The following is a 26,758-nucleotide window of genomic DNA, read 5'->3' on the forward strand; positions in this document are numbered from 1 at the left end:
CATTCCTCCCCGCTCTGCCCCAAAGCGCTCCTTTTCCTCCTCCTTTTTTTTTTTTTGCGCTGCTTTCTGCCTTCCTCCCCCGGACCCTTATTCTCCCAGAGCTGCTCATCATTTTCCTTCCCCTCTCAACGCGCCCCAGTGAGACCAGTCTGCCCCGTCTCCTACACGAGGCTGGACACACCGTCCTGGCTGCCAAGGCACCCTCTGCCACCAAATGCCAGAGACACCTGACTCTGCCAGCACCTACCTTCCACGAGGGTACAGCACCTTGCAGGTTGCACGTACTGTTGGGAATCAGGAATAACCAAGTCAGTAATAATTCTAATTCAAGCTAAAGTCCTTCGTATTTCCTTTATATTTTCTTGCAGGATATATTACAGTTGCAAAATATTTTTGTTCCTTTCATTTTTTCACACCGGAACCTATTCTTTCTAACCAGCAGCTCTGTTGTTTGTTCCCAAGGTTAGACATTAGCCCTGAGTATTCAACTAGGCAACACAGTCTCTTGGATGCACCGCACTAATCTCTGCTAGTGGAGTGTCTTTTCCACTAATACATCAAGCAGATGATTTGTGAAACCTTTGCCTTGCACATCCCAAATCCAGCCATTAGCAGGGTTTGGCAGTTACGCCCCTTTCTCCTAACCTTTAGATTCCCCATTTTCATCTGCCTTGTTTCAGTCCCGCGTCACTGATTGTGCATGATCGATCTCTAGAGGTTTAGCTTCTATGTATAACTCAACAAGCTGGCATAGAAATGAGGAAGACATGCTCCACAATGAATGCAGATCCAACTCAAGGTCAATGCATTATGAAGACAGACATATTGCACGCATTCCCTTCAATTAAGATGATTTATGGAGTGAAATTTCCCTATTGCTTCTTCAATATCCAACTTTTTTTCTAAATGCCATCATCTTATGATGAATCACCATGGACTGAAGAGACATGGAATCATTACAAGATTCCAGGAGTGTCCAAATATCCTGCATATTCCTAATCAGTTAACTAGCGAGCAGCTGCATCACTACTCTCCAGTCTCACTTTTTTTCATAAAAAAAACTTTGTGGTGCATGAATGAGGCAAAAGAAGATTTGTAAAGAAAGAGTTCAGTTCTAGATGTCAGGTTAGAGATGTTCCCTGGTATTAGAGCAGACAATAATTCATTTTATGCAGAGAGGTAATTACATGATGCCTTGTAAGCTTCTGCTACATCAAGAGATCTCACAAGGAGTATCAGTAATATGAACCATTTTTCTATGGACTAGATCTGGAGGGTTTTTCCATTATGGAAGAAGACACCGGGTGCATCGTGTGCATGTTACCCCAAACATCCCCAAGGATTACCCAGGTCCTCATTCTGGAGAGTTGTTTCTTGGACTTCAGACTGCTGTATGACAACTGCAAACCTTGCCTGTTATGAAATGCGGATGTTTCGGGAACCTGAAAAAATGGCCTAAAAGTAGAAATTAAGAATGAGACGGCAATAGCTCAAGGCTGCACATGTATGAAAGTTGAAGTGGCAGAAGATACAGGGAACAAAACATCACCCATTAAACTGGGTATGTTTCATCTAGTTCAAGAACAGTATTCATTCCCCAGATGTGACCATGACTATGCCTCAAATTGTAAACTCAGTAGGGAATTTGAAGAGACATGAATGTCCATTTCCTTAAATTTCCTCCCCAGGTAGTGACGAGCCATGATACAGGCTTTATAGACATGCTGTGATCGTAAGAGGTGAAACCATCAAGCCCTGGTTGATCACTATGTTAATGAGGGAGAACTGATGACTTACTGAAGTAAGGAAAACCAGATGGATAAAAACCAAACTATCCCTTAAGGGAAACTTGATTCCAATTGTGCCAACACAGGAAAAAAGCACAGTTTGACAATGTGAAAATAAACACAATTTGTCATTTTGCAGCATATGAACACTTCATCAGACAAAATGACTCTCTGTTCTCAAAATTGCATCCGGTACAATTTGGCTTTTCAGCCCTCTCATAACAACTGATGGACTGGCAGCAATCTGCCTGAATGAGCAGTCTTTGTACCGGTGAATGTATGCCAGGGTCAAGAATATTGGGGAAAGAAAAGTGGATTTTGGTCCAAATCAAGATATACCTGAATCCTGGCTAGCATATAGGCCACCACAGCTTATTCCCACTGCTCTCTGAGGCATTGGAGAGATGATGGCCACTGTGTAGTTACAGTTGTGAATAACAAGTTAGTCTCTGACCCATTGTGCCACAAGCACTGCTGGTTACTAAAGTACCTCTTTAAATTAAGGCATTTTGGACCAGAACGTAAGTAAGTTCTGGAAACTCGTTGGAGAACGACTTTCAGTTCAAAGCTCTGATGGGTGAAGACGCTCACCTAAGAAGCCAACACCAACTCCTCAAGTGTTAGACCAATTTTAGCTAAGGTAGAAAAGCCAACTGCAGAACTCCAGTGGAGGTTTCTGTCCAAGCTCCAAATTCATTTAAAAAGGACGAGGACGATTGTATCAGCCACCCAGAAACAGCTTTGGCAAAATGGCAACAGAGCAAAGTATGGAAATGAGTGGTGAGACAAATTTCTGGGCTGCCGGGATAAAGGACTGCGGCATGAGATGCAGGACGAGACGAGGTGTGAAGGCAGAACACAGCAAGTGTGGGCCGTGGTGGTAGATAGAAAAGCAGACACAGAAAAGTGAGTTAACAACCCCATGACAACTAGAAATGTTGACAGTCTCTTGGGACTGAGCCAGGCATTGGAACGCTTGCCGTGGCAGGGCTAACTTAGCTCTGACTTGAAAATGTTCCTCAAGCAGCATCTCCAACAGTGCCCCAAAAAAATCATGTCATACCCAGGTTGAGGAATTGCCCCTATTTCCCTGTGCAGACAATTTACAAAAAAACAAACTGAACATCAGGGCTGGAAGTATGTCAGTGTTTCTTCCTAGAAAACACAGTCATTCCCTCAATAAGCTCCATAAAAAGGAGCAACAAAAAAGACTAAAACAAGCCACAGAAGCCCCCCGAAATTTCCCCCCACTTTGCCATCCAAGCAGCAGCACAAGAGGACACGGTTAATAAGGAGCAAACCACAAATGGTAGTAAAAAGATCATCAGCAACGCACAGAGGGGCTACTAGAGATGCCTGAGCAGGGGTGGTAGAATAACACAGCACACTCTTTTATCTGCTGCTTGGCTAAGGAAAGGCAGCTGGAAAAGGGAGAGGAGCATTGCTGAATAACTTCAATCATGACTTCTGTGGCCAAAATGCTGATTTATGAGAGGAACACTCAAAGAAAATGGAAATTAAGTAGCTCAAAACAACATGTAACATACAATCAACTCTCTTACCTACTTTGCTACTGTCCTACATTTCCCTGATACTATTGGTATTCACTGTGGTAGCACAAGGACACTTAGTACTTTTGGCAGCAGCTTTGTAATGACAGAAGAGAATTCAAAGGACAGCAGCCAGACACTGTGATGTGTTTTATTAGCTCCCAGATGTGCAGGTGAGGTGAATCTTCGGGAAATGAGTTTCGCTGCCGTGGATTTTCTAACATCACTCAAGGTCTCAAATAAAATCTTATAATGGAACAAAAGGCTGTCATAGAATTTTTAAGTCATCTTTGGCAAAGCGTCTTTTCTACATCTGTTCATTTCGTACACAGAAGTACAAATGCACAACATCTTTGATGATATTTGCCCAGCTGAAAACAGAAAGTCGGCTGCTGAGGCTGTATATACCCACGTGAATTATAACTGACTAAGCCTCTGTAGGCATTTCCCCGGATGCCTTTCTGGTGTAGGTGATGCAGAAGCTGGAGATGCTTTACCAGGCTGTACAAATTAGCATTCAGGTGTTATGTCCTGGATTGCCGCACACCAAAATAATATTGCTCAAAGAGTAAAATTGTTCAAGCCAGAACTAGAAGTCACCACCCAACAGCAGACTTCTTCACCACCTAAGCAAGCTATGTCTTCTCCTGCGTGGCTAACTTCTTTGGGCAATGGTGAGTGTCCACTGGTATCTGGAGGACATCAGATAAGACACCACATCTGGGCCATGGGAAACTCAAGTGTTAGAAAAGAAAAAGGTGGGTCATGACATGAAGGCCAAAATCCCCAAGCGGGAACCTCGCCGGTCGCTATTTGCGGCTGCGAAATTGGCACTCAGGACAGTGAAGATGGCTCTTCTGCAATGCAGAGCATGAGCTCCACTACAGTTTGAGACCACTGTAGAAAAAAGCAGTGCAAGGAATAGAGCAACACAACCTTCGTTCTGCGGGGATATGGTGAAAGGAGACGCTGTGATCCGCCTCCACTTCCAACAGAGAGGGCTTTGTAGAGGAGCGCCAAGGAGAGGCTGCAGACGGCAAAAGGCAATCAGGTCAGACACTGCCACAGTGCAGGCAAGTTGGGGAAAGCAAATTATAATATCCTAGAGTAAATACTTGAGAGTGGTGGTATAAAATGGTCTCTTCTCTCATATAAAGTCTATGATAAATACAAGAGGGAGGATTAACTGCTGTACGAAGGTAAGAGAAGAAGTGGAGTGAGGTTAATGGTGGGACTGACCATGTCAAATGACAAGATAAACCGAGACCTGTTCCTAGAGAAAACACACTTTTGCCAGACTTGAGGGGAACGGCGAGCGCTAAGAATAAAGGCCGGGGTGAGAGCGGAGCGCGATCCCCTGCCAACACCAGCTCATTTGCAAGTGCGTGGGCAGAAGCAGCTGCGAGCTGCTCCGGCATGCATCTCGTCCCGCGCCGCTGCCGCCGGGGCGGTCTGAGCCCTCGTGAGGTGTTAAACACACCGGGAAGGTGTCTTGCGTTTAAAAACGTTAAAGACGGAGCGAGATGGAGCAGGCAGCAAAAGCGACCGGTAGTTACGCACGTGGCGTCGAGGGGACTGATGAAAAGCTCTGAGCAGCGGACGGTCTGTAGGCAGCGGAGGGGGAGGACTGGAAAAGGGGGAAATTCATGTCACAGCAGAAGATAAGAAAATAAGAGACTTGAGGAGGAGTTTTGCTTTGCCCACCAGACAATTGAAAATAGATCAAAAGAAGAACCCAAAGGGTTTGTTAGAGCTGACAGCTCCTAAGGAAGAAAGTGGGGCAAATTTCATACATTTCAACATTTTAAAATAATTTTCTTTTTGCCCGGGAAGTAGAGGGGGAGCAAACAAAGGGAGAAGACCAGATTCTGATATCACTGTTACCCGATAAGACAGATTTGAGTCCGCTGCACTGAAATCAGAATCTGGCTCTTAAGTAGGCAGCTCAGCTCCCCGCAACGAGAAACAAGTAAATTGAGTTACAGGATGAAAGAGAAAGAAGGAAAGGCCTTTTATGAGGAAAAATAAAAGATTATTGTTTCACTGTCTCAACACCTGTAGAGAAACATGGTTAAGATTCAGGATAAATTCCTTTTAAAGACTCAGCTGAGCTGAATTTGCTTTAGCCCGACCGTGACACACGCGGACAGCTAGTGCCAGTCATCTGGTTTATGGTACCGTGCTAGCCCACAGTTGTGGGAATGGACTTCTAATCTTTTTAGGTCCTAAGCATCTTCTGAAAACAAGACCTACCCTGGCGAAAGTATGACAATAACCCCAGGTACTAGCAGTGCTCTTCATCAAATTCACCTTCAGGATGAAACAAAAATACAAACTGTCATATGGACAAATATTTCCCGGACTGGCAGGAGTCAGGGGGTGTCAGACAGCATCTGTCTCAAAAACAACCTATGCTTTGAAGTTCCCAGCTTCACGAGGCTGTCACAACAGCCAAACTTTTCTCAAAGGCAGACACCCAATAAATGTGTATTTAACCTCCCGAGGCTTCTTTCTCTGCTGGCTCCACCTTCTGTGGCGATGAAGGCAGCACTCCAGCAGCAACGTGGGGTAGCAAATTCACATGGGGTGTGTTTTGCACACGACCTGCATCAATACTTCATGATTTCTTTTATAATGACAGCATTAAACGTCCTCTGGCAGAGGCTCACAGGATCTGCGCTCATTCAAGTAGCTTAAGGACAGGCTTGTGAAACTCTCAGCAAACAGCTGGAGACAAATAATCGAACTCGGGACAATTTAACATAGAAAGTGCCAAGTTACAGGAAAATATCTAATGCTCTTCCTTGTGGCCTGAGTGGAGAGCTCAGGGCCGTAATAGTCCGTGTTTGACCGTCAGCCCACCACAAAGTAAACAAAACCACAAAGCAGGTTTTTAAAGTAAAAGGAGGTGCGCCACCCATTCCTCTTTTCAAGGGTTATTTTAGGAGGAGAGGAATGAAGAGAAGAGAAAGTTAACTCAGCAGCTGCATGCACTGTTGTGTGTCAATCCAGTGAGACAGGGGAGTTGAACTGGTGGAAAATCAAAGAAATGAACGCAGTGCACAGATAGACTCTGTGCTATAAATTTTGCGGAGAGGAACATTTTTTGGCATGTCTGATCTCCTTTGCTCACTATTGCTCAAATCACGCAGCAAAGATTTTCAGAACTTGTCAGCAGAGAAATCTTCCTAAGGAAAAAAATATACAACTGTTTCTCTTCTCCCCTGGCAAAGTCCAGCGCTGACACACTCTCACTCACTATAAATAGAGGTTGTCCACTGTTGTCTGAGGGAAGTGTAAAGCCATGCCATTAAGGAAACCCAGTCCCACACAGCATGCTCAAATGGACACTGTGTTCAGGCAACTTCTGTTACAACAGCCCCACTCTGCATGTCACGCTATTCTTGTTGTCTGTGATGTTATCTGTCAGTCAGCCTTCTCTGTGCTGATATATTCAGAAAACTTGTCATTTAAACATTCAGATATTCAAGCGTTGCGGTAAATCAGGCTAACAGTTGGCTCCGGAACTGAAGCGGAGCATTTCATCACAGAATAGATGCAACAAGCAGAACCATTGGGCTAAATTTCCCATGGTTCCTTACTAACTGCCTTATTTTTAATACACGGCCAGGTCCTTGCAACTTGTATTCCCTGTATCTGCAAGCTCTTGCCGTCAAATGATCTTGAAAATCATTTCCTTCCACATCTTCAAGCCATCCCAGAAGACCAACATTTGCCCGAAAGAAATCAGCTGGTTAGTGGGATTTTCGGCTGGACAATTATGGGGGGTCTTTACCTGCCCGCAGGTAATTGCTGTAGCCATGCAACCACTTCTGCAGCTGACATTCATAGCACTCATTCCATCAGTATAACCCTCCTCGGGAGAAAACCCTGCTTAACTCTATTAATAGCGTGCACGTGTGCGCACTAAGTATCTGTAGCTGCTCAAGAGCTACAAGAATGCGGCGTGTTGGCAGGGGAGAGTTTGATCCAAGGAGGTCACGATGTCTGGCGTCCCATGAGAAAACAAGAAAGACTTCTCAATCAAGTCCCAAAACCGATGTTTTACTGCATAGTCTCCCCAACAAGGGCAGGCGAGAGGGCTGGAAGATGAAATAGTTAATTGAGCAATAGCTCTGCAGAAGCTGTTGATGGAGAAGGAGGCAGCAGCTTGACCCATCTATCCTCATGTGTCTCCCACTGCTATCAGATATCGCCTCCCGTAAGCTCGTGCTCAGAGCAAGGAGACGAAAATTGCTATTGACAGAAGTACCCCGCAGACAAGGTCCTCTGCTGCAAAGCTGCTAGCGTCTTGCATGGTGGAAACCTATTTTAAATGACAACAGAACACTAATGTTATGGAAAGATCTTGTTGTATATAGTTTTCAGGATTAGGGGAGGGAGAAAAGAAAAGTATAGCCTGCCTTGACAAATATTGTCAGACATTTAAGTGCTCTGTCTTCCAGTGCTGATTTGTGCAAACACTTCCAGGGCATCGGGGAATGTTGTCACTGATAAATACCAACCACAGCAAATGGTTGTTTCAAAGACACGGCTGATGGTATGGCCAACAGCAACGTGATCATGTAATACATGGCCACAAACAAAGTTAATAAGCAATTACATCCTATAGCATTAACTATCGCTCTCAGTCATCAAAAAATAAAACCCTAGTGAACAATTCTGCAATGGGACAGGCAGGATTATTAAAGGATTATTTGAGAAAGAGCAAGGAGAAGGTAGTATGTCATCAGAGTTTGGGATCACTACTTTGATTTACTGTTGAAAACTCTATGTACTTTGAGATCTCAAAACCCCAAAACAAAGCTTAATCTTCATTTAGGCACTACAATTCCCTCCCTTATCACATTATCCGAATACATCACACTCTAATTATAGTTATCTGAACAACACTTAGTGAGATTGGGAAGTACTAACCTTGTCGGAGAAGCCCTTGAATACAGAGTAAAACCAAGTCAGAAACAATTTTTAGTTTTTAAATGCCAGCTAAGTACGCTGCAACCAGTGGAAATAAAATGTTCTTACACCATCAGCAACACTTTAGAAAATTTGTCCTCTTCATTATCATTAACCCGGTTCCTGAAGTCCTGGCTCAAAATTCAGAACAAAGTTATTATTATAATGCATATTTTCCTCATAATATTTGTATTTCTAAAAGCATCATTTAAAACATATTGGTAATCATTCAAAGAAAGGATTAATACTTACAGCATCTCAGTGGGATACTATATCTTACTCTCAGGAGGTATCCAGAAGTGGTTCTCAATATTTTAGTATCTGTTAGGCAGTGATTGCAGTTTATTTATCCCTCTCTAGTGGGTACAAAAGTAGAAGTTAAATATTCCATCTTCCTCTCCAAAGTATATAAGGGACTGTATCCTCATACTCAAGCAAAGAAAAAAAATATCTCTTCCACATCACATCCTGGTGTGGAAAACAGCCCATGTGTGCTTTACTGAGCGTGTACCAGGGTGACATTTGTCTACATGTTTCTTCAAGGCATTCTCTGTGAAGCCTTTGAGAAGAGCTTCAAGGAGTTTGGGTCCTGTGTAGATGCTGTAGAATAGTTGTTATCGAATTTAACTGAGGTGTTTCCTTTTCTGTCCCCTCTTCTGTTCCGTGGCTTTTATTCTTTTGCATTACTTTACATGCTAGGGCGTGGAGCTGGGTATTTCACCAAATCTCAGTTTTGTTTTGTTTTTATTTTTTGTTTAAGTACAAGTCAGACTCTGCTGTTGTGCTTTTAAAGCTGACCACTGCTTCAGTAGCTTCCACCCAGCTAGTTTTCATTTTTCCCAATTCTGAGTTTCTAAGTAAGGTCATCATTATGAAAAAAAGGTGGTGTTGCATTTCCTAGCAAGACTTTGTTTCTGACACTTTGTGGATTAAAAGAGCCCTCAATACCCTGTAGATAACCAGAGTTCTTGATAGCAACTTCAAGCCTCACTGAGAGTTTAATAAGCTGCTGCTGAGTTATATGACACCTGTTAAGTTTATGGAAAAAATTTATCCAGTCTGCTGCTGTTATTAGCTATCAAATACCATAGACACCAGAGAGGACCCTGAACCAATATCTATGACCTGAACTAGAGCAAAAATATGGGAAAGAATATTTCAGGTTCCCAGGCTTTGCTACAGGTCCAAATTTCACAGTCATTGCTATTCTATAAAAAGTTGGCCAGAATGACCAATCTCAGTATTCCTAAAAACTGGAAATAGAAAGGAACTCTCAGGCTCGTCTAAAATTTTCTGATTGGGGCTAATTATGCTCTTTTTTCACCTCTGCTAGACTTGCTAATTCTCTTTCATGCGAAAGGCTACAGATATAAGCACCAGGAAATGAAGGTCTCCAACCATAAAAGAGGAAAAGCCCAGACACTGCTAATACCAACCCACCCTGTCCTGCTGATGCATTTCAGTCCCGCGGTGGAAGGGATGGCTTCATGGCCTCCGTGTAAGAGAAAGTTCTGCTGAGGGGCTCATTTCATTGAGAAGTTTAATAACGTAAGGCCTGAGGCCAAAACCTTCCATCAATCCATGAGAGCTGCAAACAGCAGAGGCTTGGGGAACATTTCAGTCTTGCAGACTTCTTGTCTCTTAACTGAGTTTCTGGAAGTGGGACATTTATTTGGGCTGTCGCCCACGTCCACGCTCTGTGAACATTCAAGTTCACAAAGCAGCCTTCGGTGGACAGAGCTGTCTCCTTCATGCATCCATTTGCTTGCACAGAAGTTGTGGGAGCTCAGTTACCTGTGATACTTCTACTTGTGTATCAGCTCTAGATAAATTCAACCAACTACCTTAAAAGTTATTGGAGAAGTACATGCAGACTGAGAGATGGCCCTACCTATACACACACAAGCACAGAGTCATTGAAAAGCCTCTTTCCATAGGAAATTAGGGTGCGAAGATTATTTAGGCTTTTTCCTTAATGAATAGGAGACAATAAAAATCATACTCTGAATGTATTTCCTCTAAATTGGCACACCATAATGAAGAGACTTAAAGAAATGACCAGCCAGTCTCAGAGGCCCTGTTATGCTGGGAGTGATTTAGTTTCATTGCGTGAACCGCCGTAAAAATAAGCACTGGGATCTTTAAAAATCTGAATTTTGGATTGCCTTGCTGGAGAGCCATCAGGAGCAACAAACCAGCTGATGGCAAACGGAGGGATGCACAGGCAAACATGCTTGGCAGGAGCAGCCCCAGCTGAAGGGCTCTCCTCCGCCTGGCAGACAGGACAGGTGTGTCACTTCCAGATGTGACGTGAGCCACTTACTTCTTGTTCACAGCCTTTGAAGTGCTGTGCAGAGAAAGCCTGAGTCGTTACCGCAATTAGAGTAGATACATCATTTACTGGAAAAATTAAAGGCACTGTAGTAGCAAACCTGCAGTTGACACTCACAGGGTGCAATTGAAATCCTCCAGATTAGTAATTCTTTTGAGATCTTTGTAATCATCGGTAATAGGTAGTGAAATAAATCCACATTTATATCCTACAGACCGCAGCTGTGCTTCTGTTAAAGTAGTATTAACTGACGGTTTTTAAATCCTTCTGCCAGCTCGAGCTGTGAGCATCGAAACTCCTGTGCAGAGGATAACTCATCCTGGGTGATGTATGTTCCTGAGCTCGAAAGCGCTGGTTAATGAATAATGAAAGCACCAAGGCAGAATCACACCTCGGGGCTTTGCTCCTGCAGGAAGGTCTCTGGGGAGAGGTCCCTGTACAACAGCGGTCTCGGCTACCCAACTGCGGCTAAGGCTGGATGTGGCTGTGGATAACCGCGATAGAAAATAATACAAAGTACTAACGTAAAGCTTTACCCAGATGGACAAAGTGCTGAACCTCACCTTGTTCAGTCGAGCGAGCGGTTCGTACGGCCAGCTCTGGCGTTGTTCTGTCAGGTATCAGGAGTGCACCCTCGCGTCCCGACTTACTGCGCAGGCTCCCGGTTAACTAAACAAATATGCCATTAAAAGCTGAGCCAACCTTGAGGGGGACATACAGGTTTAAATTACAGCAGGCAGAGATTTACAGACTTGTTTTCTGAGCCTAGAGAGTAACTGAAGAGGCCTCAGACAGTTCAACATTTACCAGCTCCGATAAGGGAAGCTGGGGACAAGACAGGAGGGGTGATGGGCACTAGGCTGGCACTTGGCTTTGCTGTGAAGCCCCAGCCATGGAGCAGGGACCCAGAGTGACAGTCACTCTAGGAACAAAAAGAAGCTTTGCAAATTTGGTATGCTTGTAAGTTAAGCACGGCACTGATAAAGTAAAGCACAGAGAGATTAAAAAACTCAAGAGAACGATATGACTGGCAGACTGAAGAAAAGCGCCCGGGAATCCTGGCTCTCCCTTCCCTCAGCTGGGCTTCAGCCCAATCTGACCAAAATTCATGACTGTAGAGATGGTTTCCTGATGGCATAAAAAAAATCAGTGACCAACCCTACAGGAGATTAATTTACTTATGCAGCCTGGGAGGAAAAGGAAATAAAGCACAGCTGCAGAAGCGCATTTACCTGGTTCTATTCCTTACGTGTTATGTTTGCTTTGTTTTCGTGTAGGAATCTACAAAGGACATTGCTTCCGAATCAACCACTTCCCTGAAGACAATGACTATGACCATGACAGCTCAGAATACCTTCTCCGTAAGTGAAAATACCTAATACACAGGATTAACAGACATGGCCAGAGAGATTTTCCTGGGTTTCTCTTCTGTAGAGTTCAGCCCAAGTCTTATCCATTGCAAGAGACTGGCCCAAACTGGGTGGCAGAGAGCACTGGTGACATATGTCCAGTTCATGCTGCAGCTGACACAACCATGACCCTTGGGGACCCCCACTTCAAGGGTTTCCTTCAGCCAGGGCAACACTCATGATTGTGGTGGCCATTCTCTAAACATTATATGGAAAATTTTCAAATGAAAACTACAGCTATCATTCCCAGGTTGACGAGGAGATTTTACAGAGGGAGTCTTTATCTGATTAGTGTATCAAACCAGGTTTAAGGAGTGGGTTCCAGCCCATTAGGAAGCTTTTCCTAATGCTTAAACCCAACCCTTATGCAAGCCTCATCCTTTGCAGCTGCTGAGCCACCTCCCCCTGCAGTGAAATTACTGCATTGTAGAAAGGAAGCTGAAATTTCTGCAGCTAACAGCAAAATCTCAGCGTGAACATGGGCTGTGGCTTCCCTACATGGACAGACAGCCATTGCTGCTCCGTGCTGGTGTGTAATCTGCCACAGAAGGAATTTCATCCACCAACCTGGTGCTTGAAATAAGGGCGATCGTTTCTTCTCCTCCGGATGACCATTCGCTCTGCTGATAGGAAGTCTTGGAACCCAAGTGTGAAACTTCATGAATCCTGCAAAGTTTGAGTGAGATTTCCCCTTCCCCTGAGGACGTCTTGCCTAGTTAGTCCTTTTGAACAAAACAGCTGACCAGCCAAGCTGAAAGCAGTGCCCTTTACCAGAGAAAGAAACTGCAGTTCACAAGGTGTTGGGAAAGCTTCAGGGAGCAATGAATGACACTGCTGGCTGATACACCCAGCAAGACAAAACACTCCTCCATTACACTGCTATTAATTACCTGAAATACCACTTAGAGAACTGCTCTGCCCTTCTGCGCACTTCTGGGAAACAACCTCTAGTTGCTAAGACAAGAAGAAAGAAAAAAAAATCTCTGAAAAGTACGCTTTACCAGAAAACCCAGATTTTTTTTCATCTTTACTCTTGTCAATTCAGATCAGTCATAGCGCTTGGGTGACGTGATTTCAGCGCTCAGGCAAAGGCAGGCTAGCAGAGTGTGAGCACAGCTGCATTTATCTCTCATACAAAGCCTTGGAACTAATGTTAAATTAATGCCAAGTCAGCTTCAGGAAAGAAACATCATTAGTAAAAGGACTGTAAAGGGAAGAGGAATTAAGTAGCATCTCGATAAAAGCGTATTATGCCGCCTTTATTTGGAGAAAAGGGAGAACTGGGAAAAACAGTCTACAGCTCCGCAGTGAGACATGAGATTGGTAAACAGTTTGTAAGTGTACTTGTGACGGGTGTTCCTAAAAGCTGTTTTCAACACGGGCTAAGTACAGACCTTAAAAACAAGTTGGTCCAACCCTTTACGTCTTCTGCAAAATCAGTCTTCGGCTGCTCCCCCCGCAGAGGCGAGCTCATCCTCGTGTAGTCTGCACAGAAAACAGGGCTCCTCTGCTTTAACTTTTATAAGAAAAACTGCAGCTCCACTTAAAATGCATACAGTTGATTTAGAGATTGCTGAAAGGTTATGTACCTAAATCCAGAAGAGATGAGCTCATACGTATATGTAATAGGGACCAAATCATTGCCTAAGACAAGAGGATATTTGCATCCTGTTTCAAAGCAGACGTGAGACCTTCCGTCCCATTTTTGCCCTCTGTGCAACACCTTTGCAACCTGCTGTCTCCGTATCATTCACCAGGCTTTTTAGCCGTTTCTTGGCAAAAGGTTCTCGGAGGGTCATGTTGGGGGTAACCCTTATTTTTGCTGTCTGGCTTAGACAAAGGCACCAACGCTGCGTGCATCTTGTGCTCCTGAAAGAGCAGCATGAGGGGTCTCAGCCTGCTCCACAGTGACCAATCTAATATAGGCTTCAGATAAACGTAAACATTTTGGTGCTAGCAGAATCGAGCCCTCGTTCAAAACCCTATTGAAGTCATAGAAAAAATGACTGATTTTAGGAGACTTTGGTCCAGGGTGTGGGCAGGAGCCGGAGTTTGGATTTTGCCCTTCGGCTTTCAGGCTGCTCCCTGCAAAACCAAGCGAACGACCGCCACAGCGACAACTAACACGTGCAAAGGAGCGCAAACAAGACCCCTCCTGTTGAACCTTCCCTGTGACAACACACACCAATCTATCCATCTTAATAAAATCCCCTTCACGTGTCTCTGTAGAGCCCCAGCAAGCGGCAGAGGTATCGCTGCCGTGCACAGAAAGCCCATGCCGTCCCCAAGGCTGCCACCCACGTGTGCTCCAGCTTTCCTCCCCTCCTGCATTTCTGCAGGCAGGCAGAAACGAAGCTGCTCCCGTCCAGCATTGCACGAAGCGCATGCACCTCTCCCTTTGCAGAAGAAGGGGATTTCAGCCATACTTATCCTCACCGCGCACGTGAGGCTGTCGGGGCTTTGCTGTGCCGCAAAAGCCCTGAGGAGGGGGACCGGGGACCCCAATTCAGAGGCACATCTCTACTTTCGTGCGCTTCTTCCCCGCATACTGTAGCATCTCCTTTTTAAAGCCGTGTGCTTGGCTCCTGCCTTTCGGAGGAGAATAAAAGCACGAGCAGAGCGCCGGGGCTCGCAGCCCCGTGGGGAGGAGGAGGACGGCATGCTGCGGCGCTTCACCGAAGGAGGTGTCACAACGCATAGCGGTGCAGAACAGCCGATGCAAACAGACAGGACGGTAAACAAGAAAAAAAAAAAAAGCGGGGGAGAGAGCAAAAACCAGATTGCCTTAATGTTTTTTGATGTGCTGTCATTTTATTACCAGTATCAGGAGACATATGTAAATTCTACATGGTACCTGTGAGCTTCCTTTTAAATTTCAGAGCTAAAAGTACACATTGTAGGGAAAAACATACTGTAGAGTTTTACAGGAAGATAACACTGTGTGTTTTGTTTCTCTTCACATTGATTACCTACTATAGAAAAATTATCTCTGGAGATTATTGCTACAAGTAGAACAACCCACCCCCCCTATATTTGGCGTGTCTGGCAAGTTCCTTCTGATGATATCACTGAAGCATTTTAGGATCGTTCTTTGATTTAATAGAAATCATTATAAACAGCATGACCATAAAATAGAGGACACAACAACCTGAAAGGATGGGCCACTGTAGATTTTAAGTCCATGCTGCCTTTTCCCAGGGCACTAACAGACAGACAGTGATTTGGGGTGCCCTCATGTCCAGCAGCACAGAGACTGACATATTGAATCTTTTTCTAGTAACTGACTAATAATTCTAAAAACTGACCCAAAAGTCGAAGCACTGTTACTTCATACCACACCCGTGGGGATACACCCAGGGCAACAGAACAGGCTCTCAGCGCTCAGCCGGCTTTGATCAGAGACCTTACACCCTCGTGACTTGGATTTGCCAATTATTGCAAGACACTGTCTGAATAGTAATGCATCCGACTGAATTGGGTTTAGATCTGGTTAGAAAATGCCCCGTCTGTAAAGGACACGTGCAGCGACGTTGCCAGTTTTGGTAGAAGACGGACTTTTCTCGCCGTTACAGATCGATACGGGCATAAGCTTCCCAGGCAGGGACTGTCTTTTTTGGTTTATGTTTGCACCGTCCTAACGAGGGCTGGGCCCGTAGCTGGGGCTCCCGGGGGCTTTGCGGCGCACACAAAAGCAACGCCGTTATTAAATGCCCAGCCCCGTCCCTCTTGCAGTCAGCGGGAGTTTTGCCACCAGTTACCAGGGGAATCGTTAGGAAGCGATTTGCTAAATTGAGAACGCTGCGGCCATCGAAAGTAAAATGAGAAAGCATCAGCTGTAACATCTGGCCGTTTCTCCTCGGGAAACGGGTGCCGCTCGCTGTGCATGTCAGCCAGGAAGATGGCACCCGGGAGAGACCGCATCGCTAATGGCACCGCATCAGCAGATCAGGCCAGATGGTGGGTTTTTTCTCTTCTCCTACTCAGCCCTGGGGGTGCCCGTGTCCTCCCGGCGTGCTGTGGGGTTTCCACCCCCCCGTGACAGCAGCCGCTGACCCCCACGCACCTCGGGCATCCCCACGCCCCGGCACCCGCTCACCCTGCCGGGACTCCCCTCCGCGCCTTTGCCTTTCCGTGGTCCCCAGCTTTGGGGACCATTTGCTGTTTTCCACAGCAGTATTCAGCACTTCATCTCCCCTTCTTCAAAAAAAAAAATCCTCTCTGTATAACAGTAGAGCTCAGATCCTCACTCTGCCTTTCAGGAACGTCTACCAGCTTTTACCCCTTCGGTTTTTACAATACAGACATCTCTCTTCTTGTGCTTGTTTATTTTTTCTCAGCACTTTTGGTCCCTCACTGCTGCTTCCCTTTTGATTGCTGCTTAGTCTCATAGTGACCCAACTTTGAAAGCTGGCTTGAAGTGGTGTTTTAATTTTTTTTTTCCAGGGATTTTATAGCCCACACTAGTGAATGGACTGAAGTATACAGAATTTTAAATTACTCTACTTAGCTGTCAGGAAACTAAACACAAACATCTGAGAAACAATTGTTAAAATTTCTTCCTTAGAAATCTGAAAGGTTTCAATGACCTTAATATTCAGCAAAAGAAAAAGGGGGTATTAGCTGTGCTCGCTGGCAACGTGAATGCTGCAGACTTCAAGAGCTGTAATTTGCTCACCTTGCACATGTACCAAGGAACAGATCCGTCTGCTCAAGCCATCCCTAAATGTTGTAGGGTTCACAGCCAGCTCATGAATTTTTCACTGCCGCTCCCTGCACGATGCTGGGTCTTACTGTCACTTACCTCATCCTTTGCCAGAAATGTTCTGTACGCGGTGGCATCAGATCATGGCAATAACGCTGGACTTCCTAGGAGAAAGCTCAAAAGATTTAAGCTCCTCAGTTGAGAGGGTCTGTGCCACGTTGGCCACCTACCCATGGCCTCAGCTCCCAAAAACACACCCAGAAATGCAGAATCACTCATAATTCCAGCAAAAGCCAGGGGTTTTGAGACTTTGCAATCTCTACACTTGCACCCGAGGAGGCATCTGAAATCATTACTGTCTGTCTTGGTTTTCTACCTGTCTCCCCTCCAGGCATTGTCCGTGCCTCCAGTGTGTTCCCCATCCTAAGCACAATATTGCTGTTGCTGGGAGGACTCTGTGTCGGAGCAGGAAGGATTTACAACAGCAAAAACAATATTATTCTCAGCGCTGGGATTCTCTTTGTTGCAGCAGGTATGTTCTCCTTAAATTGAGTCCTTAAGAAGTGCTGCCTTTTTAAACTGAACAGGACTGTGGAAAAGCTTGCTGGCAGTTCTCTCCCTGTACCCCTTTCGTGGATCGAGGGCACCAGCAACATCACACTAAGCAAATTTCTTAAGACAAAAATATGTTTTTGAAGCTCTACAATAAGTATATTCTAGAAAAGCTTTTCGTTTTCCTGAAAAAGGAAGCTAAAGTCAGTAACAAGCAGGTTTTACACTATTTAAAATGTATTAAATGTTAGATGAAGCAGGTGTCTCTTACATCGAGGGCCTTTTTCTTTTCTTTTATATGATGGCAGAAAAGATTCACCTATGATAGGTGAGCCCATTTTTCACACTAGAAACTTCTGAGAGAGTCAGCCACATTGTTAATAGCTTTCCCTGAAGCTCGGATTAAGCATGCTGCATTTAGATGAAAATTCAGCAAGGTGGAAGAGAACTTATCTTGATCAAGGTGAACAGACATAGCCCTGAGCTCAAAATGTATTTTTATTATTATTCTGAATGTTAGAGTCCCACTAACAACATTAACGAGCTCCCATAAGCTACTTCTTTCCCACCATGGCAATGAAGAAATGGCAACAAATCCTGCTGAATATTTTGGGATCCATGCGAGCATATGTGACCCAGATGTGGATCTATTCTTTGTTTTTCAAGAATAAATGAAATCTTGAGATAAATGAAAGGGTACATAAATGTAATAAAATTTCCCGGTTATAAACTTTGAACCATTCAGGTCCAGAAAGTAATGTGGCTTGAATTTTGTCTTCCCAGCCACATAACCACTGATTTTTTTTTTGTCTCTCTAGGACTAAGTAATATCATAGGGATCATTGTCTACATATCAAGCAATGCAGGTGACCCAAGTGACAAGCGAGATGAGGACAAAAAGAACCATTACAACTATGGTTGGTCCTTTTATTTTGGAGCCTTGTCTTTTATTGTGGCCGAAACCATAGGCGTTCTGGCTGTGAACATTTATATTGAGAAGAACAAAGAGCTGAGGTTTAAGACCAAGAGGGAATTCCTTAAGACTTCTTCCAGTTCTCCTTATGCCAGGATGCCAAGTTATAGGTACAGGAGGCGGAGGTCCAGATCCAGTTCTCGATCTACAGAGCCTTCTCCATCTAGAGACATTTCTCCGGTTGGCATGAAGATAGCAAGCACCATTCCCATGAACGAAATTTCCATGTATACTCTTTCCAGAGAGCCTTTGAAGGTTACAACGGCTGCCAGCTACAACGCAGACCAAGAAGCCAGTTTTCTGCAGGTTCACAACTTCCTACAGAAGGAATTTAAGGAAGGACTCCATGTCAACATGGTCAACAGGAGAACAACACCTGTTTGAAGTACCTTCCCTCCTCACGATTTTTTGAAGAAATACTGAAATGGAATGGATATGTCATGAAAGAGAAGGAGTGATGTTAAAATACCCTCTCACCTCTTTAATTGTGACATGTGTTGAGGCAGCAAGTGGAGATCCTCTGGACCAACCTAAAGATGATATTACATGCTCGTAGCTTTTTTTGAAGCTATTCGGAGTTTGTTTCTTTCAGTTCTTGGTGTCACGAGATGAAGGCAGTTCATGTTCCTGCACTTCTGTAGTGTGTACAAAGTCTTGGAGAAACTGCAAAGGACTTGCCACCAGTGTGTTTTACAGGATTACAGAAAAATTGTTGTACGACTTTTTTTTTTTCTAATATTGACATCCCTTAATACAAACTTGCAAATATAATTTATAACCAAGCCCAAGGATGGATATGAACTACTCATGAAGTGAGCCACTTTCCTTTGACACAGCATAAGCTTTGCCTCTTTCAAAAAAAAAAAAAAAAAAAAAGAAAAAAGAAAATATTTTTGAAGGCAACACTTTCTAAAACTGACCTGTGCTACTGAAACCGTAGAGCGCCCACGTACTGAGCATTACAGACTCCCTGATGGGGTGGTAAGGGGCTGTCCCATTTCTGGGTGTAGGGCGTCCCTCGGGGCAATGCAGGTGGGGGAGAAGAGGGTGGGTGCATCTTGAAACACCTAGAAAGGGAAGAATTAAAGTAGGTGGGACTTGAGCATATTTGCGAATATCATTTCTTGCCTAACATTTAGAAAACTTGAATTCTCATTTCGACTAGCCCTAGTGCCTGATCCGGCAAGGTGCTGAGTGCTGTCTGTCAGGAGCCCCTATAGACTACTTATAGCAAGAGCGAGAAGCAGAGCCGAGCCGGGGTGGCCCGCGCAGGCGAAGCCGCCGGTTCCCTGCGACTGCATTCCTGTTTTCCTTACTGCTTCACAAGTGCAACACTAACGCTACTGGAAACTAAGATATCTAAGCAATGTGCGTAAGAAAATGAGAAGCTAATACGTTCGGACTGGCAAAACTTCCTGCAGCGATGGGAACGGAGTGTTAACAGAATGGATGACAACTTTGTATTTTTTAAAATAGAACAAAAATAATCACCGTTTATGAGATATTTATTAAACTCTTTTTATTATGAATAAGTGCCGCATGGTGCAAGGTATAGTTGCTTTTAGATGGAAATGATGGTTTGACCTAATTTAATTTATTTTGTAATGATGAATCTACTTACGTGCAGAGAGCCCACAGAAAACTCTATGCATCACCTAAGGGGGAACTAATTTGTACCCTTTGCTTCTGTATGTTTCTAAAAAAGTCTGATTTTTTTTTTTTCTTTTAAATTCCTGCTTTCATTTTTTACATTTAGGCTTGGAATCTCAAAGCTCGAGGGCCTGACTCAAAGGTAATTTAATTGAGTAGTATTCATGTTGATTTTAGTGACCACTTGACCAAGCCATATGAGAATGCAGTACCCGATTCCCCGTGGATGAATTAGGTGCAGTGAGAGAGGAGCATCTAATTCCTGTAGATTCCTTTGAATATACCCGTCGTCTTTGCCCAGAAAATCTTGGCTACCAGAAGACTAGAGAAGTGGTGACAAGAAAAAAATCATGATTTAGAAAGCTTGGCTCACTGATGGTGAGAGATCTCAGCCAAACTGTTAAAACCACTTTAGTCTTAATTTATCCTGCGATGGCCGCAGCATCAGTGACTCAGTGATGTTTTGGATACGAGGCTTTCAGCTAGTGGAACCAAGTCCTCCAGGGAAATCCCGGAGGAGCTGCCTTAACATCCCAAAAAGCAAGTTGAACCCTCTCTGCCCCCCCAGGTAAACCCTGCTTAAGCCTCTCTCCTTGCAAGAACCAAGACCCAATTCTCAATTTTAAATGAAAGTCTTCCCCTAGTCGCTGTCAAGCTCTGCCTACCCCTCAGCCTGGCAGAGCGACATCATTATTTTGGCAGAGGTGGGTTGGAGCCTTCATCCCTGCTTATTAAGAGTTTCCATTCAGGTTAAAACTCTGCTGGGATCCTTTTTCAAACCTCTGAACTCTGAGAGCTAAAGCGAATGGAGCAATGGGAACGATTTAAAAGTAGAAAATGTTGTGCTACTTTCTGTATCAACACACTATGGAGAAAAATGTTACACAAGCTTTTTAAAAAAATTCAACAGAGGCAGACAAGAAAACTTTTTTACCTACTTTTCGGCTAGGACAACAAAAAAAGAGTTCTAAAATTATTAAAGTTCTTGATGAAAGGTTTTTTTTACAAGAATCTTTATGCTTTCAAACAATAAATTATTTCCTACTTTTTGAGACTTCGTAATATTAAAATACTTTGATTAGCTATGATAGAAGTAGAAGTTTGCAATGAAAAAAAAACCTTCTGTCTCATTAGTGTGTCATACTAAGTGCTAATTAATTTACATCTAATTATAGTCAATGTATTTTTCAAGTGCAATTTCCCAGAACTATTTGTTTCCCACTGTGTTAATAAACTAATAGTTAGAAATAAGTCCTCATCCGTGTTTACTGTAATTAAGAATAAAACCATTCCCGTTAAAACCAGGAGTTAGATATAGGCTGTTTTTCTAAACTCATGTCCATTGAGCTGGAAGCCAACAGTGTGAGGTTTGCTTCGCGCATTGGTTTTGTTCTTTTAATCCTCATTCTCCAGTCAACGTGTTTAAAACCAACCATCTGATTCCAGCCAAAGCCCAAGGCTTTTCTACAGCCAGGGTCACACCTGCAGAGGCACGTGCAGTATTTTTACACCACGTCGGCAAAAAACGTCTTGCCGAGCATTTCGGGATGTTCCTCTTTGCCAGAGCCTCCTCCCGCCGGAGCAGGGCTGGTTTCAGCAGCTCTCCAAGCGCGATGCCCTGCTTCGGTTCGAGCCGGAGCATCTGCTCTTTTTTCCAGTACGCACCTTTGAAAAATGGAGCTGGAGTATTCATGGGATGCTCATGGGACACAGGGTCTGGACAGGGAACAAAGGTACAGGGAGATAACAGGGACCAGAGCTTTCGTCCTGTGGGAGAACGGGGGCTGCGATTTAGAACTCATGGTCTACGTCAAATCGCAGCGCAGTAATTTGTTCAACCAAAGCAAAAAAATGTTGTTTCATTTGACAATTCCAGTAAAAAACAATCCTCCAAAAATCAGTCTTTTCCTGTGGAAAACTGTGATTCTGGCAAAGCTGAAAAATCTGCAGCATTCCTACCCATGAACAGTGTCTTGCTCCATGGCTGATCTATCTTAACAGAATTAGATTGTGCCTGGACTTTGAAACCACTCAGTGATATTAAAAAAAAAAAATTAAAAAAATTTAAAAATCTGTTCTTTCACATCTCTCTGGCTTCTCTGGACAGCATCAAACACAATCTAGCCTTCCATTTCTCAACAAGGCCTGCAGATATCATCATATCATTAACAATAATCAGTCTTTTGGTATGACCCTATAACATTCTGTAACAGCAGACCTAAAAAAAAATTGCTATTGGATCAGATTGAATTTTCCAAAAACCAAAGTTTCAGGTATATCATCAGCTCTCTCTTCCTAGTTTCTCATACACAATAGGAGTAATAGGAGAAATCACTTCATATGCCCGTACATCTAACAATAACCTATTTTTATATTTCCTTTTCTTTCTGTATGGATCACATATCCACAAGGGCTAATATATCATGTCCCTTGAGGTTACAGTTCTGTCTGCAGTTCTAAAGTGTTATTTCCACTGTGCTTCAGTTCTACTGGTATAATCACAACCATGTATAATGTACTTAATCCTTACTTTTTAAATAAACCATTTTAAATGTATTCATTTTTGTGTGGAGAAAGGTATATAGATTTTTAACTTCCAAATTCTCTGAGCTGAGATTTCTGTGTTCATTTTTTCACATTTCTACCTATTTTGACTGCAGCTGGGAATGTTACTGGAAGCCAATATAGCAGAGGAGAAAAAACTATTCTTGTGGTCTCACAGACCACAAAATCTCCAAGATAAGCTATCTTCACAATATTTCCAGTTATTTGGGTTAAAAACTAAGAAAAACCTTCTGGTTTCCAGCTTAAACTTGGCCCATATGAGACACACTCTGGTTTCAGCGCCTGGTTTAAGACTGGTGTGGTGGCTAGAGGAACCGCAAACCACCGTCAAGAAAAATAAGCCAGTGTCTTCTGAAGTGCTAGCCCCAAGCATCTGCTTTGCCTCCACCTTTTGAGGTTTCACATGAATTCACTTCCGAGCATCCTTCTCTCCCTGTTCTTGTCCATTTTGCCCGAAGAAAGCTCGACCCTGCGCGCTGAAGCTCCACGAAAGCCTTGCTCTGATCACCACCGTAAAATCCCGATGGCACGAGCGGTGCCAAACACGGGTTGGCATCTCGGCAGCCTCTCGCCGCTCCCAGACACCCCGAACCACCTCTGTATCAGAGACAGTATTTTGTCTTCAAATATTTCTAACCTCACCTTCCCAGTTCCCAAGCCTCCAGATTGTCTTTAAAGATGAAGACTGCCTGCGTATCTCTATCTGCCTGCCTCTCCCCGTACGTACGATCAATTGGCACGTCTGGAGGGAGGCAGGGGATTCATCTTTTCAAATGCCTCCGACACCCAGTAGTGAAGCCATTTAAAGCTCAAGCCCAAAGCTGGTTGCCTTGAACTAAAATAAATAGAGGCCCTTCCCCCCTTGCCGAGCAAGTCTGCGGGTAAATAGTGACCCCACGAGCTGCGCCTGCCCCGCTGCAAACAGGGAGGTATTAAAAAGAGATGTTGTTTGAGGGGGAAGCAAAGACAGAGTCCTTCAGGCTTTGGAAAGTGGAAAAAGAGTCCAGTGAGGAGGATGTGGCATTTCCTTGGAATGAGAAAACTAACAAAATGGGAGGTGCCGAAAATAAAAGGGAATGAAGAGTGCTCTGCACCTGTCTGCAAAACGGCTCATCTTACAGCCACCGCCGCCTTCCTTCAGCAGAGCTGAAGGGATCGCTTACCGAAACGGCACACCCGGCACGGCCGTCGGGTATTTTAAGAGAACGAAGCTGTGGCTCAGACGTGCGGGCAGCGGCGGGGATGGCCAGCCCTGCCTGCGCTCCGTGGGGCTGCTGCCGCAAAAAGGCTGGGCTGTGTCCAGCGGCGCGGGATCGCATCTCTTTCTTCATGCCCATGGGATTCTATGAAAAAAAAAATTTTAAAAAAACCAACCAAAACACGCACGCACGTTTTCCTCTTGCATTCAGTGATGGCAGGATTCCAGCCCCAGAATTAGGGAGCTTTTGGAGGGTGCCATTGGCAGTACTCCCAGGTATCAGCTATGCAGAGCTGACCATGACCACGGTGGTCTCACCACACTGGGGCAATGCGGGCTCAGGAGCTTGAATATTGCTCAGGAGCTCTCATTTGAAGAAAGCTGTTTGCTGAAGATGCATTTGAGCTGCGAGGAGATCAGGCGCAATCTCCTCTGCTCTGGGTTATTCTCACCTGGGAAGGGTCTTCTACAGAACATCGTTCTGCAAGAAAGGAACCACAGAATTTGGTTAATCGGGTTGTGGTAAATACTGAGGCTGGTCTGGAAGAAATACAGAAAAGTGCAAGTGCTGGGGAGCAGAGCCAAGCCAATGCCTCTGCTAGGGAAAAAATAATGCAATAGTTGGTCTTGAGACACCTCCTTCAGCATTTTCTCCTGTAAAGAAACATAATTGTGTCTCTTACTCACTGCTGCTAAAGCGCAACTAATTACAACCCTCCCTGCTTCCCAACAGGTCCTCATTAATAGTCTGTTTATATTTCATGTGATATTGATTTTTAAATGTGAATACTTGCCAGCTGACACAGGGAGACTGCAGGAACCATTCCTAGAGGATTAGGTATCGTGGTCTTCTGGATGTGCAGGAAACTTTGGGGGGTTCCCTTAGCCCTTTGCTCCTCCAGAAACCAGTTTTGCTTTTGTCATTTGGGTGCAGCTCATCAATGCCCACCAGCCCCCCAGGGAGGGAACTTCGCCTCCGCACTGAGACAGAAGTTCCCCGGTTGGGGACAGAGGCTCAGCCCATGGGCAGAGAAGCCTTTTGGCTCTCGCCACGGCAGTTGCAGGGGAAGCGGTGATCACCAAATACCTGCCGGCAGTCCCCAAAAACACACCGAGCCTGCGCTGGGAGGAGGAGGAGGCAGGAGCATCCTTGCGATGCGGCCACATCAGCTCATGTAGCAAAGCCACAGAGCCCATGGGGAGCAATAATCCCACAAAATAGTTTCTTTCCCTTGGAACAGTGGCTCTGGGACACTTTTTGGGGACTGGGGACAATGTTTCACCTCAGCTGCAGTAATGTGAGTTTTCAGTCTCCTGGCAAGCCGCTGCCACTCACATTGAAGCTCATCGAAGCTCGTTCACGCTCCCAGCTCCGCTCTGCAGGGGAAGGGAGGGAAGGAAGAATTTTTCCCTTCTGATTTCGCTTTAGTTGTTTCCTAGATATTATTAGGAAACTCAAAACAAAACCAAACCCTGAGGAACTTAGCCAGATCAGGGGACCTAAATGAGAACAAAAAGCATGGTTCTTGCCAACACTGGAAGAGACACAAACACCAACAAAAATACTAAGGGGTTCCCACCCCTGCGGTCCTTGTAGGTTGTAATTAGGCTAAAGCATGATCATTAGCCCTTGCTTCCTCAGCATGCAGAACCTTGCTTTGTGCCCGTATCTGCAAAGTCACATTCCCTTTCCTCTGCCCAACTTGTGGAGGACCTGTGGAGTTTGTAGCGTCAAGGAAGCGAAGTCAGGATGCAGCTCCTAAGATCGACTGATGTCTAGAGAAATTTAACAAGAGACTAGTTCAAAAGAAAAGGCATTACATTTTTAATGCATTCCTTTTCTGGTTTAAAGTCTGTTCCCTTCAGGTTTTTCCACTTTCACGAGAACTCTTGGTTCTGGTTTAAATGCAAATATTTCTCCCAGCCCCAACAGGGCACATCGCGGTCCTACGCAAGGCTGCGAGCAGCTTCCTTCGGATGTGCCCGTGGCCTCCGGTCCCTGCCTTGCCCCATTTCCCCAGTGCTCTTCTCAGTCTCCTTCCCCTCTCATTTTGTACCACGTACCTTCGCTCTTTCCCAGGGCTCCCACCTCCCCAGCGGGACTGGGGCACCAGCTGCCGTACCGGGTTCAGACGTGTCACCCTGCTCCGCAGGGGTGTCTAAGCCAGCCCTGTCACACATCAAGCAGAGTAATGTTAACCCCTTTAAGTCATATTTCGATTACAGTTATTTTGGATCAATATTTTTTAACTTATTCTTTATTTTCTCTCCTTTTCCCATACTCCCCTTTCACTTTAACTCCTTGCTTCAGATTGTACTCATGAATTTGAGCTGACACCTCTGCACCTTTATTTTGACATCAAATTGGGGTGTTCATAAAACAGGACTGGAGTAGCTTTGACATTATCTTGACATGATAACATGATATTTGCAGCTTTCCACCGGCATTTTTTTAACCATTCTTTTGACATTCAGGTACTGTCATCCTCCTCAGTTTGACATCGCAATTGTAATGTCATCTCCATAGTGGCCTCTGCATTGACATTATCATCAAATTAGCTTTATGATCAGCTGAAATATCAAAGGGAAGGAGAGAGGTTGGCCCCAGCCCCAGCAATCTGGGTTCAGGGTGACAAAAGTCACTTCTGAAAGAAGGAAAGGATGTGCCAAGTGGGTGCTGGAGCTACTGTACGCATCGAGGCAAGCCTGGATGGTGGGAAAGCAAGCGAGCACTCGAGAGGTTTTGCATTAGGAAAAACAGGCACGAGGCCAAAAAAAAAAAAAAAAACCAACCCAACCCAAACCCCGACTACTCAGAATACTTCAGGTTAGTTGAAATAATTATATTAAAAATAAACAATAAAATAATTAAGCTTGCTCATTTTACCACAGCGCTCAGTTCTGGAGGGACGTCCAGCTCTGCGCTCCTCGCAGGGGCTGCCGCAAGCTGAAGGCGTAGGCGTGCAGTTTGCGGGCTCCGGGGCTATTAAACTATTTAGGATCAGACTGAACTCAGGCCCGGCGCTATTATAAACACAGATGTTTTTATAACCTCGCTGAAAA

General features: G+C 44.6%; 1 protein-coding gene and 1 long non-coding RNA gene across 9 annotated transcripts in view; one reads left to right on the plus strand and one right to left on the minus strand.

Annotated features, from left to right (window-relative positions):
- The window catches only part of CACNG4 (calcium voltage-gated channel auxiliary subunit gamma 4), a 40,469-nt gene extending 21,716 nt beyond the window's left edge, over positions 1–18,753 (plus strand). The window contains exons 2-4 of the mRNA XM_075044252.1: positions 11,924–12,007; positions 17,149–17,289; positions 18,128–18,753. Coding sequence (XP_074900353.1) covers positions 11,924–12,007; positions 17,149–17,289; positions 18,128–18,666 — 764 coding nt within the window. The 3' untranslated portion in view covers positions 18,667–18,753. The remainder of the gene's footprint in view (positions 1–11,923; positions 12,008–17,148; positions 17,290–18,127) is intronic.
- Positions 18,223–26,754, minus strand: LOC142038671 (uncharacterized). Of its 8 annotated transcripts, XR_012652630.1 has the most exons (8): positions 26,583–26,754; positions 25,760–25,865; positions 25,410–25,471; positions 24,979–25,072; positions 24,148–24,349; positions 23,661–23,840; positions 19,203–19,349; positions 18,223–18,600 (listed from the first exon to the last, which is right to left on the minus strand). It is a non-coding gene; the product is annotated as an uncharacterized LOC142038671 (long non-coding RNA). The 8 variants fall into 8 exon arrangements; XR_012652632.1 differs by lacking the exon at positions 25,410–25,471 and having other exon boundaries at positions 24,148–24,176; positions 25,032–25,072; XR_012652629.1 differs by lacking the exon at positions 25,410–25,471 and having other exon boundaries at positions 25,032–25,072.
- Between the last annotated feature and the right edge of the window lie 4 nt (positions 26,755–26,758).

The sequence above is a fragment of the Buteo buteo genome, chromosome 13, assembly GCF_964188355.1.
Source record: "Buteo buteo chromosome 13, bButBut1.hap1.1, whole genome shotgun sequence".
In the NCBI taxonomy this organism is placed as follows: Eukaryota; Metazoa; Chordata; class Aves; order Accipitriformes; family Accipitridae; genus Buteo; species Buteo buteo.